Below are 19848 nucleotides of genomic sequence, written 5' to 3'. Positions count from 1 at the left end.
CAATCATAGGTTTCTGGCGTGTCCAAGGGACAACTCTGCAGAGCAAATCGTCGCACCTTAGACGATTGAGCCACCCGTGCCCCCTAACCCCCCATCACTATCTGTACTGAAGATGTACTGATGTATATAACATCGTCCTCGGCAATACTTCACAGATTTGTATGCATACACTACTTGCCTCCATCACCAGTGAACCGTTATACACCGACATGCATTGTAGCGTGGACACATTCTATTGTAAGTCAAGCAGTGAAATGAGGTTGTGTATACCACATAGAAGTCAAATGAGTTCTCCTCAGTGCACAAATATTGTGCGTACCCTAAATTTGCCAGATATAGAAGCATTGTGTGGAGTAGATGGTCTAAAGGCTGTGGAAGATGGTACAAGAGAAACGTGTTGCTTGTGAGAGGTTGGATTACTTGTTTTCTCTTGCCTGAACCACATCGTGGCATTCTCCATTGGTCAAAACAAGAGAGCGATGGAGGAACATAGCGTACACAAACCCAGGAAGTACTGATGAGGGAGAAAGACAAGTTCTATGGATGAACAACTTCTTTATTACAATTAGTGCAACGTTTCGGTGTAGATCCTAACACCTTTATCAAGCAAGTGATGTTAGGATCAACACCAAAACGGTGTTAGAATCTACACAGAAACGTCGCACTAATTGTAATAAAGAAGTTGTTCATCCATAGAACTTCTCTTTCTTCATCACACCAACTTCTAAATGCCACTGATGAGGGGACAACAAACATTGTAACTCATACATTCTTGTGTTATGACCATGTTTTTGTTTGATAGGTAATGCACAAGGTTCATACAGGCTTGAAAAGGCCTTGAATCTTAAGGTCCTTGAAAAGCCTCCATGTTTAATGCCATCTTGAAAAGCCTTGAAAATCACCAAAATAGCTTAAAAACCATAAAATTTGTACAGTATAACACATACTTGTTAACATAAGTATTAAGACTGCTCATACTGCCTTGTATTCCTTATGACTAATATAGTATGATGGATTTAAAAAAAATACTGACCAAAGCTAATCACCCAATTAAAAAAGCCTTGAAAATGACAGTTGAAAGCCTTGAACTTTAGTGATCTATACTTTGACACTTTCAATATTTTCAATAAATATGGTTCAATAGATCATGTGTCAAATGTTGTCATTTCCGATTCAGATCCAAACAAAATCCATGGCTTTTGTGATGAGAAAACAATAGTAGTGAATGAATAGAAATTCTCATCATGAAATTGTTACCAAAAAGATGCCAAAGGCTTCCATTTGGATAATAAGCATAACATAAGAAGTATAACTGCATGATTTGGGGACACCTTTATTTCCGCGTGTTGTTTCAACAAACAATATCTTGCTTTAACTTGTAACATTCCCAGGACCAACAAAACATACATCATAAGGTAGCAGACTTGATTAGGTTTCAGTCTGTAAAACAAACAAGGTTTTATTCTTGTGTGTGTACATTTATAACAGGGATCCCACAGACCCTCTCAGGAATAACTGGTGAATACTAGAAGCCCTTGGGCATATACATAGAATCCTATTCCCAAGTAGCCAATGGCTTAATTTTGGTGGGCTGAACAGCTCAAAGAGTGAGTAGGATTTTACCCCTCTTTGAGCAATAGTCGAGCAATATCACTGCAGGAGAGACCAGAAAATGGGCTTCACACATTGTACCCATGTGGAATTAAACCCAAGCCTTCAGCATGACAAGTGAACGCTTTAACCACTAGGCTACCCCCTTCCCTTGAACAGCTCAGTCAGACATGTTCTAAACATGATTTCAGAAAAAAACCTGGCATGAGTGAGTGGGTGAATGGGTTTCAATTTTATCACTGCGAGTCAGGTTTATCCAGGACGAAGTCTGAAGTCATCATGGTGATGTAGGTCTTGAGACAGTCACCATGGTTACCAATCTTGTGAAACTCACAAGAATGGGTATTGTACTGACCAACCTAGGATCATTACCAGGGTGAAACTGTGATTCGAACCCATGACCATAGGATACGAATTGCAATGCCATTAACGACTACTGCCCCAGCATGTCCGGCGCATCCAAAAGGTTCAAAATTCCTCAGTACTTATCAAGAAAAAGCTAAGGTCATCAAAATCTGATGTATGTACTATCCAAATAATTGACTTATCATTGCTTATCCAGTTCCTGTTTGTAACCCTTCTGCCAGTTTAATCTATGCAGATGTGATTAAAAAGTAACAAACTTGCAGTCCGGGCAACCAAATCATACAAGAATATGACAATGATGAGTGAAAGTGTTGACTCAGCAAGATGATTACCGTGTCTGAACATTATGGTATAAACATTGGAAAATAAAATTATTAACAAAATCTACAGCACTACAAAGCATACTTGGCCTGCTGCCAACCTGTACACCCAAATTCCTGACTTTCTACTCAGCAACTTTGATGTCATCAAAACATCAGCACAAAACACTAGGCGGGGTGTCAAATGTATGCTAAATCATAAGTAAAATAAAACAAAGAATAAATTATAAATATAAAGAACAGATGAGAGAAATATGGTGAACATTACATTAATATAATGTACGAAGCAACATCATGCAGTCCCTTCATTGGCAATTAGATTATTTGTGATCGTAATGTACATGATTCAAGTAAACATGTTCTAATACATTTCGTAACTCATTTCCTTTGAACATGATTAATATATTATGAGTTTTTATTCATCGTCCATGCTTGTCAACCATTAGAAAAAAATAGCTGTAATATGCTCAGAATCTGAACATTGTCTTTCTAACAGCTTTGACACACAAACACACATAGCTGCAAGTTCAGTGTGAAATGGAACATAGATCAATGCCCTGGTCATTTTGACATATACTTCAGATAAGGTTCTCTCCATCTTCCATCTTAGTTGTAATGAGTTATCTCCCCTTGAGCTTCATCTTCATCACTTCTGTGATCATATATAACATGGAACACTACAGTCAATAAATACATGTGTCATATCACAAGGTATGTTCCAAGTAACACCCAGATAGTTCTAGATGCTGTCATTCCAGCAGTGTCAACACTGTGTTGTTACCTTCATGACTTCCATTCGTTGTACCTAGAATCAAGGTTCATGAGCTCTCCAACACACAGCATCACTGATGACTTGATAAAGGGGCACCTGCCACCTGGTATCATTGAAAAATAGCAGCTGTCACCATCACAGCCCATCATCACCAATACAGTAGGCTTAGATACAGTGATCCCTCCATTATCCACCAATTTCCATCGAACATACTGCAAAGAAATCCCTCTACAGACATCTGATCCTGTTGTCTATCACAAGGTCATCACATCTCCCACTGAGCTGTGAGCAGTACGGGTGAGGCTTCAGAGACAAATCTCCATCTTGTGGCACACCATCCTGTCTATCACAGAAACATGCTGCCAGCTCAATGTATCCTTTCACTAACATCGTCCGAGTCCTGGCAGTGACTGACAGAAAACATCAACTACACATTACATCAGAAGTAGGCATCAATAATCTGGTGTATAGACTGTGTGACAGTGTAGTCCAAAGGTTTCACTTCCTCCATGTTGTGTGAGTCCCGTATGTGGTTCCACCGCTGTAGGATGTTACTATAGTGTAAAGCCAGCTGTTGTTTACCTACATTGTGGTACAGACGCAGCAGTCCACGGTAGTCATATTCCAGACCGCTGTAGCCCTCGCCAAATAATTTCTGACCTACAAGCAGACAAAACATTCAATTGGTTGAAAGATACTTAACCCGTCCAACTATAGAACACGGACATACCGATGAGGTATCATAACCCAGGAATATTTCACTTCACAAGTCAATTGCCTAAAACAAATCATAATACCGTATTCGACGTAATAAGCAACCCGCTCTAATAAGCGCCCACGGCGATATTTGTTAATATATTGGCTAGTGAACAATCCCAATTAGCCCCTCTTCCGATTGATCAATGTACATAAGGCATATTTATTCGTGTATAATACGCACTCGTGTGTTATATATGCACCCTTAATTAAATTAAATTCTGGAAAAATATAACTGTCCTATTCAAACATTTTCAGGCTGTCAGCATAAACCACGAAAATTATCTTTCAACTGTTTTTTCTCTCACCAAAATACCATTCTAATAAGAGCCCCCTATTTCTAATTTTGAGAGCGCCCTGAGCGCGTATTACGTTGAATACGGTAACCAAATTCCAATTAATTATTATTAGCCTGTCTGCTTTATTTTTTTACTCAAATAGATAACAATAGTACAACAGTACCACTCGAAAAAATACCAATGACTATATTGATAAAAGTGTACCACATCCTGATCAAAACATTTCAAAAGTACAAATCCCTCACAGTGACTTGAGTTTAACAACAGTGTAAAGCTAGTTTTCAGTTGTCCTACCAGTAAGAAACAGAACAAACCTTGTAACTTTTGTTTGATGTTAAACGCCGCACTCAGCAATATTCCAGCTATGTGACAGCGGTCTGTAAATAATCGAGTCTGGACCACACAATCCAGTGATTGACATCATGAGCATCGATCTACGCAATTGGGATACAATGACACGCATCTACCAAGTCAGCGAGCCTGACCAGCTGATCCTGTTAGTCTCCTCTTACGACAAGCATAGTTGGTTATTACAGCTTTGCAGACCATTGTGACATCAATGACAATTAAATGACATCACTAATCTCTCTGCCATTGGAGCTGATTAGCTGTACCTTTTACATTCAAATCACTGCTTATTTAGTGATCAGAAACTGAAAATGTTGGAAAATGATTTTGAATGACAAATGAAATCCTATCCTTGTGGCATCTGATATCAAACCTTCGTGCTGGATATCAAACACTCTTGATACAATTACCAATAAATACTTATACATTTGTTGACTTGTGTTGACATATATCATAAGACACTTGAGTGAGATTCTCGATGATATAGCGTTGCGTATGTGTGTGGGGCTTCTTGCACTCATCCAGACTAATGCCGATTTCATAGTGCTAGCCTACTGAGATACCATGCCGCAGTTTAACATGAATACCCCACTCAGACACAATTTGCTGACTCCCGGGCTGACCAGTCCTTGTTTTAGCCCCTTAATGCCCAGCGCCAGGCAGGGTAACAACAAGTACCATCTTTTAACGTCTTTAGGTATGACAGAGACGGGGATCTAACCCCCAACCTTCCGCTCTCCGGGTAGACGCTGTACCACTAGACCACATAGGCGGCCCCTTAACTGTGACATAACTTACACAGTTTGAATGAAGAAATCAGTATTACCTTAAAAATTGACAGTTATTACCATGGTGAATAATCATATACAGTTCAAACAATGCCTACCTATTGCTATTGAACGTAGATAGAGTTTTTCTGCCTCATCAAATTTCTCCATATCATAGTTGTACAATGAGGCAAGATGTCCGACAGACAGTGCTACCTCGTAGTCCTCTGGCCCCAGCAGCCGTTCTTTGATCTCTATAGCCTTCAGGTGCATCTCCTCCGCTTCCTGCAACACAGCAACATCAACACATTTTAAACATCACCTTTTCACCATTCAGTACATTCTGACCCTGAAAGATTGGAAGGATTATTGACAATGATAAGAGCCATGAATGGCTTCATAGCATGTTGCATGCATTCAGAATCAGCACTCCTATTTCCTTATCAAAGAAGGAACCAGATTCCAAATGTTTAGTCATTTTCTGTTTCCAGGCAGTAATCGTGATAATGCTAGAGCTGGTAGAACCCTCTCTCCAGCAATAAAAACTTAAAAACCGAACTTGATGACTAGTCTAGCAATTACTTTTTAAGCCATCACCTAAATGCAGAAAAGAGATTAGTTTTTATGGGACAAGCCAAGAAGTGAGTTTAGATTTAGGCAATATTCCAGCCATATCGTGACGACAGGCCAAGGAGGTTTCTCTTATAACACAATTAACCAAATATTGTAACCACACAATCCTCATTTCAGTCGACACTCAGCAAGCTGTTGATACCTATGTAAACTATGTTTATAATAAACACAATAATTAATAAACTGACGGATATAACGAACTAGGTTTCTTGTCCCGGTCATTTGCTGTGAATAAGATGTAAATATGTTTATAACAAACAACTTTTATAACTAACTAAAATAAGTGGTGCATTAGAGTTTGTTCTAACCGTAGTTTACTGCATTCTGCCACTGAATCCTTCTGCTTACCTTGTATCTGTGCATGGACTGATACAATCTGCCTAGGTTGCCATAGTGTTTGGCTGTCTGGACATTGTTCTCCCCGAAGGCCTTCTTGGCCAGTTCTAGAGACTGTAGGTGAAGGTCCTGGGCCTCATGCAGGAGCTGGTCCTCCATCTTCTTGTTATGGCTGTCAATGGCAATCTCCTCCAGGATCAGAGCTGCCAACAAACATACCTGGCTCAAACATCTATACTAGACTACAATAAACCCATAGCCACACCCTGTCTGCTCCCGCCCTAGCCTCTGAGTAACATACAGAAACCAGCTGTATTCATTTACAAAGACAGCTCCACCCATTCCACCATACAGTTCATTTTGTCCCTGCAGGATCGGACGGCTTATCGACAATGATAAGAGCTTGGAATGGCATTTCTGCAATATGCATGTATTCAGAACTAACACTCCTGTTTCCTAATCAAACTAGGAACCAGATTCCAAATTTTTAGTCATTTTCTGTTACTAACATACTGTTATCATGGTAATGCCAGAGCTGGAACCAGTGCCTCTCCAGTAATTCTCTATAGTTTCACGTAACTTAAAGCGTTTACTGTTTCAGGAAAATATGTTGTTTGTTTGTTGTTTGTTGTTTAACGCCGCACTCAGCAATATTCCAGTTTTTACGATGGTGGGCTGTATATAATCGAGTCAGTTCCAGACAATCAAGTGATTGACATCATGAGCATTGATCCATGCAATTGGGATACGATGACATGCATCAACCATGTCAGCGAGTCTGACCACCTGATCCTGCTAGTCGCCTCTTACGACAAGCATACCGGTATTTGCCTTTTACGTCAAGCATGGGTTGCTGAAGACTTTTTCTTAACCGCATCACCACATGACATTAATCACTGGATTGTCTGGTCCAGACTCGATTATTTAGACCGCCGTCATATAGCTGGAATATTGCTGAGTGCGGCGTTAAATAACAAACCAACAACAACACAAATCCAAATCGGCATCAACGTGTGTACAAGAATGTGTTTTATTGTGTAACATAGATATCCACACAGACTTTATACTGACATTATAGCCGTCCAGTCCTTGTTTCATCCTCTTAATGATGAGAGCAAGGCAGGGCAACAACAGGTACCAGAGGAACAACTGGGGATCAAACCACCATCCTTCTGCTCTCTAGACAAATGCTATATCCACTACACCACAGAGGCGATCTTGAAGGGGGACAGGCCAATATCAGACATTGATGCAAGAATTGGGCATTTTATCCTATCACATTACAGACCTTGTTTTGACTGTCCTGAGGAAATAATACTGATCTTAAAATACTCACCTTTGACTCTTTTTGAAGAGGAAAGTAATAAATGATCTATTGGAAGAATATTGCACAAAATCTCAATCGCCTTTTCAGCATGATCTCTGCAAAAAAGAAAACTGCAAAATTACAGTTGCCACAGAACACACTAAAGAATGTTTTTGTAAAAGACATATTTTTTTATTCATGGCATAAACAGTAAATACACATCACAGCAGATACTCACTTTGCCTTCTGGAACCTGCCCGAACTGTACTGCTCGACATAGGACGCATACGCAAGGTCTTCATGGGCAATGGCCACATACAGGTTGTTACCACCAAACACAGCCTGTCGGATGTCTAGAGCAATCTAGTCAGAAAAATAAATCAAATGTCATAAACCTGTTCGAGGAGATAAAGTTGTCAGGTAATATTGCAGCTGCCGATACTGCATTGATCAATGAGGAAGTGTTTACCTGATGGTCATGCCAACAAGTACCAGAGCTATAGATAAGCGTTTGGTTATTTGGGTATTTGGTTGGTTGGTTTGTTGTTTAACGCCACACTCAGCAATATTCCAGCTATATGACGATGGTCGGTAAATAATCGAGTCTGGACCAGACAATCCAGTCATTGATATCATGAGCATCGATCCACGCATTGGGACCGATGACATGCATCAGCCAAGTCAGCGAGCCTATGCTGGTTGTAAGAGGCGACTTAATGAATTGGTACATGTTTAATATTGAGGTTTTCTTTTCTTTGCTTTTGACATGTGCTTTCATTACAACAAGTTACAGTAAACCTTAACAGAGATATACAAAGGAAAGATGTGTGTCATGTGTGTCTGATTTTGATTGACTCTGGCCACAAGTTCAATACAACAAACAGCACTTACCTGGTACACACAAACAGACCCAGGTATTGAATCTACATTGAGTAGATAGAAACCATAGTCAAGAAGAGCATCAGAATACTTGGGGTGATGGCTTCCAAAATGCTCCCTGGGATATGAAAAGAAAAGTTTTCATAATAAGCCAGAATTTAGGAAACGCACTGCTGAATTTGGCATACTACAGAAGACTACTGGACATATATCACATTATAAGATTCTATGACAGGTACACTGTGAGGGGACACTCCAATCTTTGTAAAAAGCACAAAATTACCTTGCATATGCAACTGCTTGTTTGATAAGTACTTCTGCCTTTTCAAACTCTCTCTTTACTACACATGCCTTGGAACACTGCCGCAACACATCCACCACAGCCTGATACACAAACAGGTAAACAAACATATATATTCAAATATAAGATGGCTATGCCATGAATCACAAAAAACAATGAAGAACAAAGGGATTTTACGATAAAACATTGTTCTATCATAACGTCATTTCTGAAGATTCAAACATCTGATCACAACGTGATGATGTCGTAAATTGGACAACATTATTTTTGAGAGGGAGGTGTCTAATGAGTTGTTCCCCATAGATATATCTGGGCAACGTAGATAAACACAAAGGCTGAATGATCGCATCCATAAAATGGACTTGTGCACATTACTGAGGTCGGATTCTATGCAGGGAGTCATCATTATTTAAATCAGGGGTCCGGAAAATTTAAAATCCCAATCAGACATTTGCATTTAGGCCACGCCCCCTTCAAATAGTGTATTTTCGTATAACTTTTCACACACGATTAAAGTTGTTACATATATTGTTCCCTCGTTATTCCCAATCGGACATGTCCGGCGCATATGACCGTTTCCGGACCCCTGATTTAAATACGGGCAAATATCTTAAATCTTGTACATATTATTAACATTCTTAAAGAGGTTGAACATAATATTGATATCTCAAATAAATAAACAACTCATGGTCATTGTTTAATGTACAATAAAACACTGCAGGGAGAATGATAGTTTATTCTTCCTGCAGTGTTTTTTTTCAAAGACAAACAACTCCCACTCGTCGTTTATTTCTTTATGAATCACAATATTAAATATCTGTTGTTAACTGTCATAGTAAAGAGACTTAACAGGGTTTACACAAGTCAGAAATGTGCTTCCAGTATTCACAAACTGGATGCAGAAAACAAATACATTACATCCTGAGTGACGCACATTAACATTCATTGTACCAAATTCTTGACAGGAAATACAAAGCTCCTGTAATTGAATCAAATCCCCAAGTACACTTCACTACACAATTTCATTACTTTCAGAACCTTCATATTTCCTGTAAGGACCCTTGAAATTTATTATTGGGGATCTCCTTGAACCCTAGTTTTGTAGGTCAAGGTAAAACTCTGGATTTAGCTGTCACGTTATATCTACCGGACTTATTTGTCAACTTGTAATGTATGGAACTAAGCTGATATTACATTGCCATGACAGTGCTGACACAGTAAAAATGATTATATCATTGTTCAAACTTCAGGGGCGGTGGGGCAGTCTAGTGGTTAAAGTGATTGCTCGTAACGTTGAGGACCCAGGTTGGATTCCCCATGTGGGTGCAATGTTCAAAACGCATTTCTGGTGTTCCTGCTTTGACACTGATGGAACATTGCTAAAACTAGTGATAAACCGTACCCACTCACACACTCAAATCTTCAGGGTTTGAAATTAACATAAGTCTGCTCATCTGAGACTACAAAAATTCAGGAAGGACTAATGACATTTGCTTGTGGACTACCACCCTTGACATTATGTAGATGTCAACTCTGTAGCAGATCATATTTGTCGACAATGAACAATGATGAAGGTTTTATGATAAAAATATCATTAATGCTTATCCTGACTAATACTAATTTGCCTATCTCTTTCTTCTTCCCGAAATGTAGATGGTTGATGTGGAAGAACTTCCACAGCCCCGAGTCGTGATGGGCACCCCATCCTTGGAGTGAGGCGCCTACAAATAGATGCTGATTGTATTGCAGCTTGTTCAAGTGGGTTCCTCCAATGGTGTGGAAGTTGAAGTGTTTAAGTTCTTGTTGATTGAGGAACGGTATCGGGGTAAGGGGATGCCAGACTGCCTCACTAAACACGCAGATTGCTTCCCTCACTAATTATGCACTCCGAGGAACGGTTTGAGGAATCTTTGGATACTGTCAAGGCTTGGGATGAAGGCAGCAGACCTAGAGTCACTTGCCACTGGTTGACCGATATTCATTTGTGACTGCTGCTGGAAGATGTCTTTGGATCCTTATCCAACGATCTTCTGGAACTTGAATGTGGTTCCGCCCCGTCAGGAACCTGATGCCCAAGAACTTGAGATAGTGTTAGTAATTTCACAGTGAAATTTGGTTGAAGTCGGAGTAGCTCTGCATGGTGATGAGCTTGAATCCTGTCATCCAAATAAAAAGCGCAACGGAGATCCACTTGTTGTGCTGAAAGGCAACGACTGGTTTGGTCACCAATGTTTGGTTTGGTTTGGTAACCAAAATAACCACGACCATTGAAATTCCAAAGGGCAGGACTGTCCATTGGTAATGTTGAACCTTGTACAGGAAACTCAGATAGTTCCTGGAGGCTGGATGGATGGGGATGTGAAGGTAGGCATCGTTGAGATCGATGCTTGCCAGGTAATCATCCTGCTTTATCATTTGTTTTAGTTGTGGTGGGTGGATCATCATGAATTTGTCAGGCTTTGGGAGATACTTTATGTGTAGATTAAATGAGTTCTTTTGACTAAGATGATTGGTGAGTAGAAACCTGGAGTTATGGGATTGGTTTGTACTATCTCCAATAGTACACTCTGGTCTTAAGAGTCGGACATCAATGTATAGTCCTCATCAATCTCCAGGGCCCAGAGGAAGGTGGCCATCCTATGTAAAGGAAACACCTTGACATTAAAGTTTGGCATCGTCAAACTCTGGGAACGGGTAGCTTTAAGAAAAGAGGCATGAAGGTTCTTGGCTCTCTGTGAAATAGCCTTAATCAGTGGAATGGTCAAGGTGTTGATATCATCTGCCTTTATGAAATAGGACTTGCTACTAGGGGTATCCCTGGAGGGTGACGAATTAGGTAGGCTATAGGCGACCCATGCCAACATCTTGTGATCCTCATTGACAAATGGAAATTCTTCTGACTGGCATGACATCCTCATCTTGGAGTAGGTAGGAAGCATTTGTGTTAGAGGCTGAAACCCCTTCAGAAGAAACCATCCAAGTAGTAGACCGCACGCAGGGTAGGCTCAAAGGGCGGCGCTGCTGCATGGCTAGAAGAACAAGTGACCAAGTCGGTGTTCAACGAAGGAGGTGCAGAGATTGCGGGAAAAAGACTGTGCAAACATTGACGGTTGCATGAGGGCAGTCTATTGCGCAAAGGTCTAACGTGGATGTATGGAGGTTGGAGGCTGGACAAACGATGAAGCTGCGTGGAGGTGGAAGGCGGCGCGCCAATGTCTTCATTCCCTGATGTGAAAGTCGAGGAAGGCTTCGTGGAGGATGATCACTTCGACTTTGTGGAGGTGTGATCCTTCATGAAGTTCTGCGCCATCGTGAAATACGACGTCTTTGAGGAGGACAGAGAGGATTTCATCTTCGCCAACGACTGGAGATTATTACTAGGGTCGAAGACGTCACAGGAGACTTCTTCTTCAACTTGGTAGCAAAGACGCTCTTCATAGGAGAGAGTCAACACTTCTACTGCTGACAGATGAAGTCTGGGCTGAAACATCAGGGACGGTTTGCAAAGAGGGAAGGTCGGGCTTGACTTCATATACAATGTTGAATCCCATTTCTTTGTCAGAAGGAGGGGAGGGTGTAGTTTGACGATCTGATGTCATCTTCTTCTTAGAGGCGGTCTCTGTAGATGAAGTGGAGCGTGAAGAATCTCTCCTCTTCCTGTCTATCTTCTTCCTCTCAACAGCGTAGATGTATTCAGCAAATTCTTCTTCAGTCAAGGGGGAGCAGAAGTACAGTCGTCTGTAGTACAGTTTTGTTTCGGTATAAGTTGAACAAATTGGGTGTGGATCACGACTGGAGATACTAAGAAGACACATTGTACACATTTTCATTTTGAAAACAAGAGGAAAATTAACGATCCAAAAAGAGGAGAATCCTTTGCTGAATCAAAAAAATAATTGTGTATGAAGAAGGAATGTTTAAAAAAGGTAATCAAATCCAAATTAGTAATAGGAAATAGCAAAATGATTAGGATGGCTTGGATTATAACAGCACAAGAAAGAGTGATGAGTCAAGACTGGTTGGTCATGTGTTTCCGGTGCACTTTGACATGACAGGGGCAAGATGTTTTCTGTTCATTGGGAACACTACACAAGAGTTTCAAATACGTTTCGGGAAGAAGAAAGAGGTAAGCAAAATAGTATGAGTCAAGATCAGGTAAAATTACAAACTTAATCCTAAACCTAAACTTAGATCTCTTTTCGATCATAGTTCATCTCTAAAGTTTAATAACATGACCTAAATTTTGACAAGCAATGCGAAAACAGCACCTGGATAAAATATTTCAAATATGTCTCTATAATTCAATGCTGATTTGATTTGTATTCTTACCTTATGAGACAAAGAGGGAGCCAGTTCATGTAGAGCCAGTGTACAATACTTGTAAGCCTGTGAAAGAAATATGCAATCAAAATACAAGGCTGATATATTCATGGAAACATTGACAAGGAGTATAGTTAGCCTCATAAGCTATGATCAGCTGATAATAAACTAACACTGAAACAAAAACATTGTTCCAGTATTTTGTCCAAATCGGAGGAATATGTCATACAGATACAACAAACAAAAATGTCTGAACAAAGATGTGGTCTCTGAAACCAAATTGTTTTATCTTTACACATGTATTCTACAAATTAAAGAACTGTTGATACATTCTCAGGTTCAGCAAGAGGTGGTACCCCTTTTGGTCAAAGGGTTCACTCATCATGCTGATTGCCCTGGTTCAATTCCCAATATACCGTATTCGACCCAAAAAGCGCCCATGTCCGAATAAGCCCCCCCGTTCCGGAAATTTATATTTTGTTTTAAATGAAAATCGTCCGGGAACCGAGGTTTCCGTATATTTGAAGTCTGTATAAGCGGGGCATGACTGTATTCTGTTTATTTAAGATATTTGTGACTTAGGCTTACTGTTGAACTTACGCCTATTTGACTCTGAATTGGTCCCAATAAGCGCCCACCCCTTCTGTCTTTATTTTAAGCACCCTGGGCGCTTATTGGGTCGAATACGGTAGGTACAATGAATGCAACCCAATTCCATGCTATGATTTTTCTGGAAGTGCAATGAGACAGAAAGCAACATAAAGCACACTCACTCACTCACTCAACACAAAACGATCACTGACCTCATCGTACTGACTTTCAGCAAACAGCAAAGCACAGCATTCTGTGTAGAGAGCCGACTTGCTGACTGTAATCCCATGCTGCGCCAGAATCTCCATCAGGCGGAATGCTTCCCTGCAGGTCTGGTCGGCCTCTCTGTACTTACAGTTGGCATTCTGTACATGCAGTAATCTGGAAGACCCGAAAAAATGACATAACCAGACATCACAGACTTGACAATATTCACAACACGAGTTCTACACAAATACGACACTGATGTTCTCTCTGGTACTCTGCAGCATATTGGGATGTAACGATTCAAGAAACGTATAATTCAGGGTTGGATCTTTACACTCGCATGTTAGCCTGAGCGGACACAAATTTAACATGAGCTAATAAAAGACACAAAATGTACTAGTCCATGCACGTGAGCAATTTTTTTTTTCTCAAATTTCATCATGGTCATAGTTTTCCATTTATCTAAATGCATACATAATTATATCTTCCACTAGCCTATATCAAAGACTTACCCTTGCCACATCAAGGCCTTTTTTCTTGGCTGGACCCTGGGGCCACCTCGCGTATACCACGAGTTGTGCCCCATGTCATGCAAAACGCAATATCCAATTTGATAGCTGTTCTTATCTCATATAGCTTCACAAAGACGGTGACTACCATAGGCGACAACCAAGTCGATCAGATAACAAAAACATTCCCAATTTCATCCCTGACACAAAAACATAGGCAATTGTTGTGGGGTTTAAAAAATGAAAAAGACATGTTCGTGTCAACAAAGACAGGCAGCGGTAAATCACTTTCATACGAAGGTGTACATTCGTGGATGTTGATTTTGTGAAACGTGCTCTGATTGGATTATCAATATGTGCGACAATCCAAACATATTTAGTACAGGAAAGTGGGCTTGATCATGTTGATGTGGCAAGGGTGGTAACAAGACTTTGATAAAAAGGCTAGTGGACGGCTCTTGCCTCGGGAAGATGTCATAATTCAAGGACTGGCAACAAACCTGACACTGCATTCTAAAGCTCTACACAAACTGCCAGTATCTGTCTCCGCCTGACACACTTCAGCACATGCCTTGTACACACGCTCACTGTCTTGAAACCAGCCTGCATCACTGAGAAAGCCACCTGGAAGCAAAATGACATGTTTTGACAAACGAGATAGATGAGATACATAGGGTAACAGAGAGGTGATCATGACATGTTTGTTATCTTACTGTGACAAGACATGGTATAAAGTTTGACACCACTTTGAACATTATTTAGTAACATCATGCTATGTCAGGTTGATGTGGGAGGAAAGATTGAAGGGAGGCCGTTATCAAAACATTTACCACTTCAGTGAAATCAACAAGCATGTGTACGGTGCCAACTACCCTAGGAACATAACTATGTGAACCAGGAGATCCAACACGCAATTACCGAATTCGACGTAATAAGCGCCCAGGGCATTCTCAAAATTAGAAATAAGGGGCTCTTTTTAGAATATTATTTTGGTGAAAAAAGTTGAAAGATAAATTTCATGGTTAATGCTGACAGCCTGAAATGTTTATGTAGGACAGATATATTTTTCCAGAATTTAATTGCCAATAATATTGGGTGCATATAACTCACGAGTGCATATCATATGCGAATAGGGGTCTGAAGGGGTGCTAATTGGGATTGTTTACTAGCCAATTTATTAGCAAATCTCGACATGGGCGCTTATTAGAGCGGGGCGCTTTTTACGTCGAATACGGTATAGGTTTCTGGCGCCATATGGTAGGCCTGAGGGGGACACAACTCTGCATTGTGAATTTCTGCAGTCTTAGACAACTGGGCCATGACCACTGATCATGTAAACAGTCAGCCTGATACTATGGTGAAGCTCTTTTGCAGCAATTGTCCTTAAATATTTACGAAATGATGGTCTTAATTGGTTCAGATACGAACAATTTCTGGAATAAATATCTGAATTGCCATTTTTGTGTTTCTACAATAATTAACCGACTGTGAACATGGTGGCTTTCAACTTGTAGCGCCAAGACCTTTCTTTGGCACTGAACCAGGCTGTTATCATTCCAATTGGGCTGGGTGTGTCAGACCCTTACCATGTGTGCACATTTACAGTAGGAAACCTACCTAAATTAAATCCAAGCTGCAGATATCTGATTTTTGTGTACTGATCTTTCTTCATTATTTCTGACAAACGAACAACAAAAGAATCAGCCAAGATTCCCGATGCCCGTAACCCATGATCCATCAATGCTTGAAAACAGTGGTGTAGAAGGTGTCTGCAAAGCAAGATGTAAACAATTTTTAACATATAGTAAACAGGCACATTAACGTCTCTCACTTTCACTCATCCTACAGCAGGTTCAAAGGGGGAACCTTTTGCAGATCTTTGAGGTCTGTGATAAGGACACCTTCAATTTAACCCTTAATCAATATTAAAAATTCCTTTTGTCTAGCAGTCAGGGTTGCATCTTGAAAATGTGGATTTTCAATTCCGACTACGAAACCCATTACGTGTACTTGGGCAAAGTCACTTATACATACAGAACTTGAAATACCCTGTGTACTGGTGCCACAGCTCCGTAAGCACAGGACCAATTCCCAGACCTTTATTGCTAGGTGTGACTATTGGGCCATTTACACTATTGCGATTGTATTGCAGTCGTGGCCCACACTATTGCAATAGTACTGCGATATTTGTTAACTATTGCAGTAGTATTGCTATAGTAGTAAACTCACTTAAAGGCTTGTTAATCATAGTAATCAATGTAATAGAAATGAAAAAAGTATTGCTTACAATCTCAAACACTGCCATTTTCTCCCTGTCACTGATCAAACCAAAGGGAAGTACATCTAATCTGATGTTGTCGTAATCCTTGCTAACCAACACAGAGGCAGGCATACTATTGAGGATAATATTGGCATTAATAATTCCTATCTATATTATAGAAGGGCAAATAACTGCAATATGTTGGACCACCACAATGTGAAATTCATTTCTTAATAACAATTTCTATAGCATTAAACGTCACATATATGAGTGTATAACCCCACTAAAAAGGACCCTTTTTTTAATTCCCGTACAATCAGGGTTTTTTTCATTTTTCTAATTTTGTCTTCTTCATCTCCTGCAGCTTTGAAATAGTCAAAAACTTATCCAGGTTACCCTAATTGGCATGGTCATCACCGGAAGGAAGGGTTGTGATACACTACTGCTGATTGGCTGCATAATTTCCAGGATTCATTTGATCCAGTCATAAAGCTTGTCTTAACTATTGGACGCAGTTACAAAGCATGAGACATTTTTCAATTGAAAAACAAACTAAGACATAATAGGAGACATAATAAAGAATATAATACATCTTTGGCATAATGAAACCAAATGCACAGAGTAATCAGTTGTAGTGTCGTTACGAGGGTCTGAACTTCAACCAGCAAGTCGGGCCAGCTGCTTTCAAATACTATTAGCCAGGCGTATAATTCACTAACCACACTGTAGGGCTAACTGTTATTTTGATCTTTGATTTATCTCAGATTGGATTCCCTTAGGAAGCATTTGTTAAGGGTGAGATAGCCTGCCCTAATACAAAGTCAAAAGTAACCCTCAGATCAAAAAGGGGTTCTTAGCCCTAAGTATCAAAAAGGTGTGCTCGCTTACAAAGGGGGCCTAACCAAAATAATCATATTGGAGAGCAAAAAACATAAAGGGGCCCCAAGGATAGTGTTGGATCGAAGAGCATGCAAAATAAGTGATTTACCAAATATTGTACCCAATCCCAAAGCTATCACGACTAGACTGAAGTATTAATAATACAAATAGGAAAAATATCAATACAAACCTTTTGTCATTGACTTTTAAGACTTTGGCAAATGTATCTAAATCACTAAATTCCATTCCCAACTGACAGAGTCTTCCCTTACTGTAGAGCTGAAAAAAGAAAGATTTTAAAATCATGATTTTGTAAAACCAAACATGCGAAGACTAAGGGTGACACATATGTTTTAATAAAATCTAATCATAACTATATTTCGTAATAATGTATCTGTTGGTGTCAGAACAATAATCGTAATTGTATTCATGTCCACACTAAATTAATGACTAATATACCATCATAAGTAAACTCAGGTTCCAGTGTCCCTCAGTCACTGGCGATCTCTCCAAAGTGCGCTATTGTGAAGGTCTTATGACTGACTCTGCGTTAGCGGGACATAATGTTAATCGTGAATGCATCTGAAAATTGTTTAAATTATCATTTTACAAATTGGCAGGTAGTCAACGAACATAATTGACATTTACTGACAGCTGATACCAGGAAATTCAGGTACGAAACCGAATGTGGGCTGCCATTTTTTATTTCTTATTTTTCAAAAATGTGACTTACCTTATAATATATATCAAACTGCACATTTTCTGGTAGAACCTTTAAATCCCTTCTGCCCCTTGGATATGAAGCTACGATGGCTGAAACGGCTGTATTATACAACGAATCAGGTACCCAATGCAACGCACAGGCAGACGCCATGATGGATACCTTGACCAGTGACGTCACTCTAAGGGAGGCAACTCATGTTCCAAATACCGCTATGTCGCCCCAGGCACCTACTCCAACTTTGAAAGTTGGATGACTTTTTTTCATCGCGGATTCAAAATTTGCTTATTATGAACTATAATCTCGACTGGTTTGATTTGTGTTCAGCGCTAATTAGCATCTGGAAATTCCGCTGGCTAATTAAAGCGGCACCGGCGAGACGACTGAGAGATGGTGGGTGTACTTTTACTCTTGGAGTTGTTTCACCAAATATCATTCTCCCGATGAATTAGTTTTTCAAATGTTCGTTAAAAACGAAAATTCTTATTTTTTGAATTGTAAGAATTACTAAAACCAGTGCAACTCTTTCTTCACTTGTATTTTCATATATGATCGTGAATATGTGAGTGAGTTGGGTTTAACGCCGCTTTGAACAATATTCCAGCTACATGATTTATCATCCAAAACTGGCTCCCACAGGAGATATCGCTTGGATTAGATCAAGCGATATCTACACTGTAGATATCGCTGCAATGAAATTACATCACAATGCATTGCAGACGATGTGACGTCACTGGTTACCATGACGTCACAATCAAATGACATCACTAATGGCTCTGCTACTGAAGCTGTTAGCAGTACTTTTTACACTGAAGACACTGCTAATTACTGTCTACAAATTGAAAAAATTGGAAGCATGATGTTGGATGATAAGCCTCGGAATTTTTCCACTTTTATCAACTCGTGTTGTTATATTTGATATCAAAAGACACTCGGGTGAGATTCTCTATGTGTCACCTTAATGTTGGAGGAAAGACCTAAGAGATGGAGGTCTGAGACGTATACCGCTTTAGTGAAACCCACGAGCACGGGCAAGGTGCTGACAAACTTTGTATCATAATCGGGACGAACCGCATTTCGAACCCACGATCACTGGTTTCTGAAACGTCGAATGGACGCTCTTGTATTAGTATATTAGAAAGAGAGGGAAAAAAACCCAAACAGATATAATGTTATCCATTCATTCGTCATGTTTACAATGAACAAAACTCACAGCAAAAATAGGAATCACGCCTAACTATGACAAACATAATAAAATATAAATAGACTCTCTCTGCATGAGACTCTCAAGTTGAATTCAAAATCGTCCAAATGTTTAGAAACTGACATGATTGACAAGTTAACTTAAGTACGAAATTAATATTTTTTTTCAATTTCTTCTATATTTTTCCACAGAACATATTTTAAGTGGAAGCCATTTAATATTAATGCTCTGTTGTCCAAGGCAACTATGTGCTCAAACTGTTGACTGTCGTTATTCAAAAGCCTTTAGCCAACACGGACACGCTGTTGTAGGTGTGAGGTGAAATGGGGTTTAAGGTCGCGTCCAAGATTATTGCACTTATATAGCGACGTGTATGCACGTGTGCGTGCGTGCGTGCGTGCTTGAGTGTGTGTGTGTGTTTTTTTTTTTTTGCTCCTTGTCCCGTGCCGACCAATGCTTGTTT

General features: G+C 39.8%; 1 protein-coding gene across 2 annotated transcripts; it reads right to left on the bottom strand.

Annotated features, from left to right (window-relative positions):
- Nucleotides 1-739: 739 nt before the first annotated feature.
- On the bottom strand, nucleotides 740-18340 carry LOC139477418 (amyloid protein-binding protein 2-like). Of its 2 annotated transcripts, none has more exons than XM_071259985.1 (13): nucleotides 18194-18340; nucleotides 17651-17739; nucleotides 15939-16090; nucleotides 14822-14945; nucleotides 13818-13986; nucleotides 13024-13080; nucleotides 8677-8777; nucleotides 8406-8511; nucleotides 7753-7877; nucleotides 7545-7645; nucleotides 6221-6411; nucleotides 5359-5524; nucleotides 740-3729 (listed from the first exon to the last, which is right to left on the bottom strand). In XM_071259985.1, exons 1-13 carry the CDS (start codon nucleotides 18332-18334, stop codon nucleotides 3509-3511), a joined length of 1743 nt encoding a protein of 580 aa, XP_071116086.1. In that variant the 5' UTR covers nucleotides 18335-18340; the 3' UTR covers nucleotides 740-3508. The 2 variants fall into 2 exon arrangements, with proteins under 2 accessions (XP_071116086.1, XP_071116087.1); XM_071259986.1 differs by having other exon boundaries at nucleotides 7545-7630.
- Between the last annotated feature and the right edge of the window lie 1508 nt (nucleotides 18341-19848).

This window comes from Haliotis cracherodii, unplaced genomic scaffold, assembly GCF_022045235.1.
Source record: "Haliotis cracherodii isolate W230 unplaced genomic scaffold, xgHalCrac1.p SCAF_33, whole genome shotgun sequence".
Classification (NCBI taxonomy): Eukaryota; Metazoa; Mollusca; class Gastropoda; order Lepetellida; family Haliotidae; genus Haliotis; species Haliotis cracherodii.
Note: the sequence above shows the minus strand (reverse complement) of the source record. Positions and strands in the feature narration are given on the sequence as shown.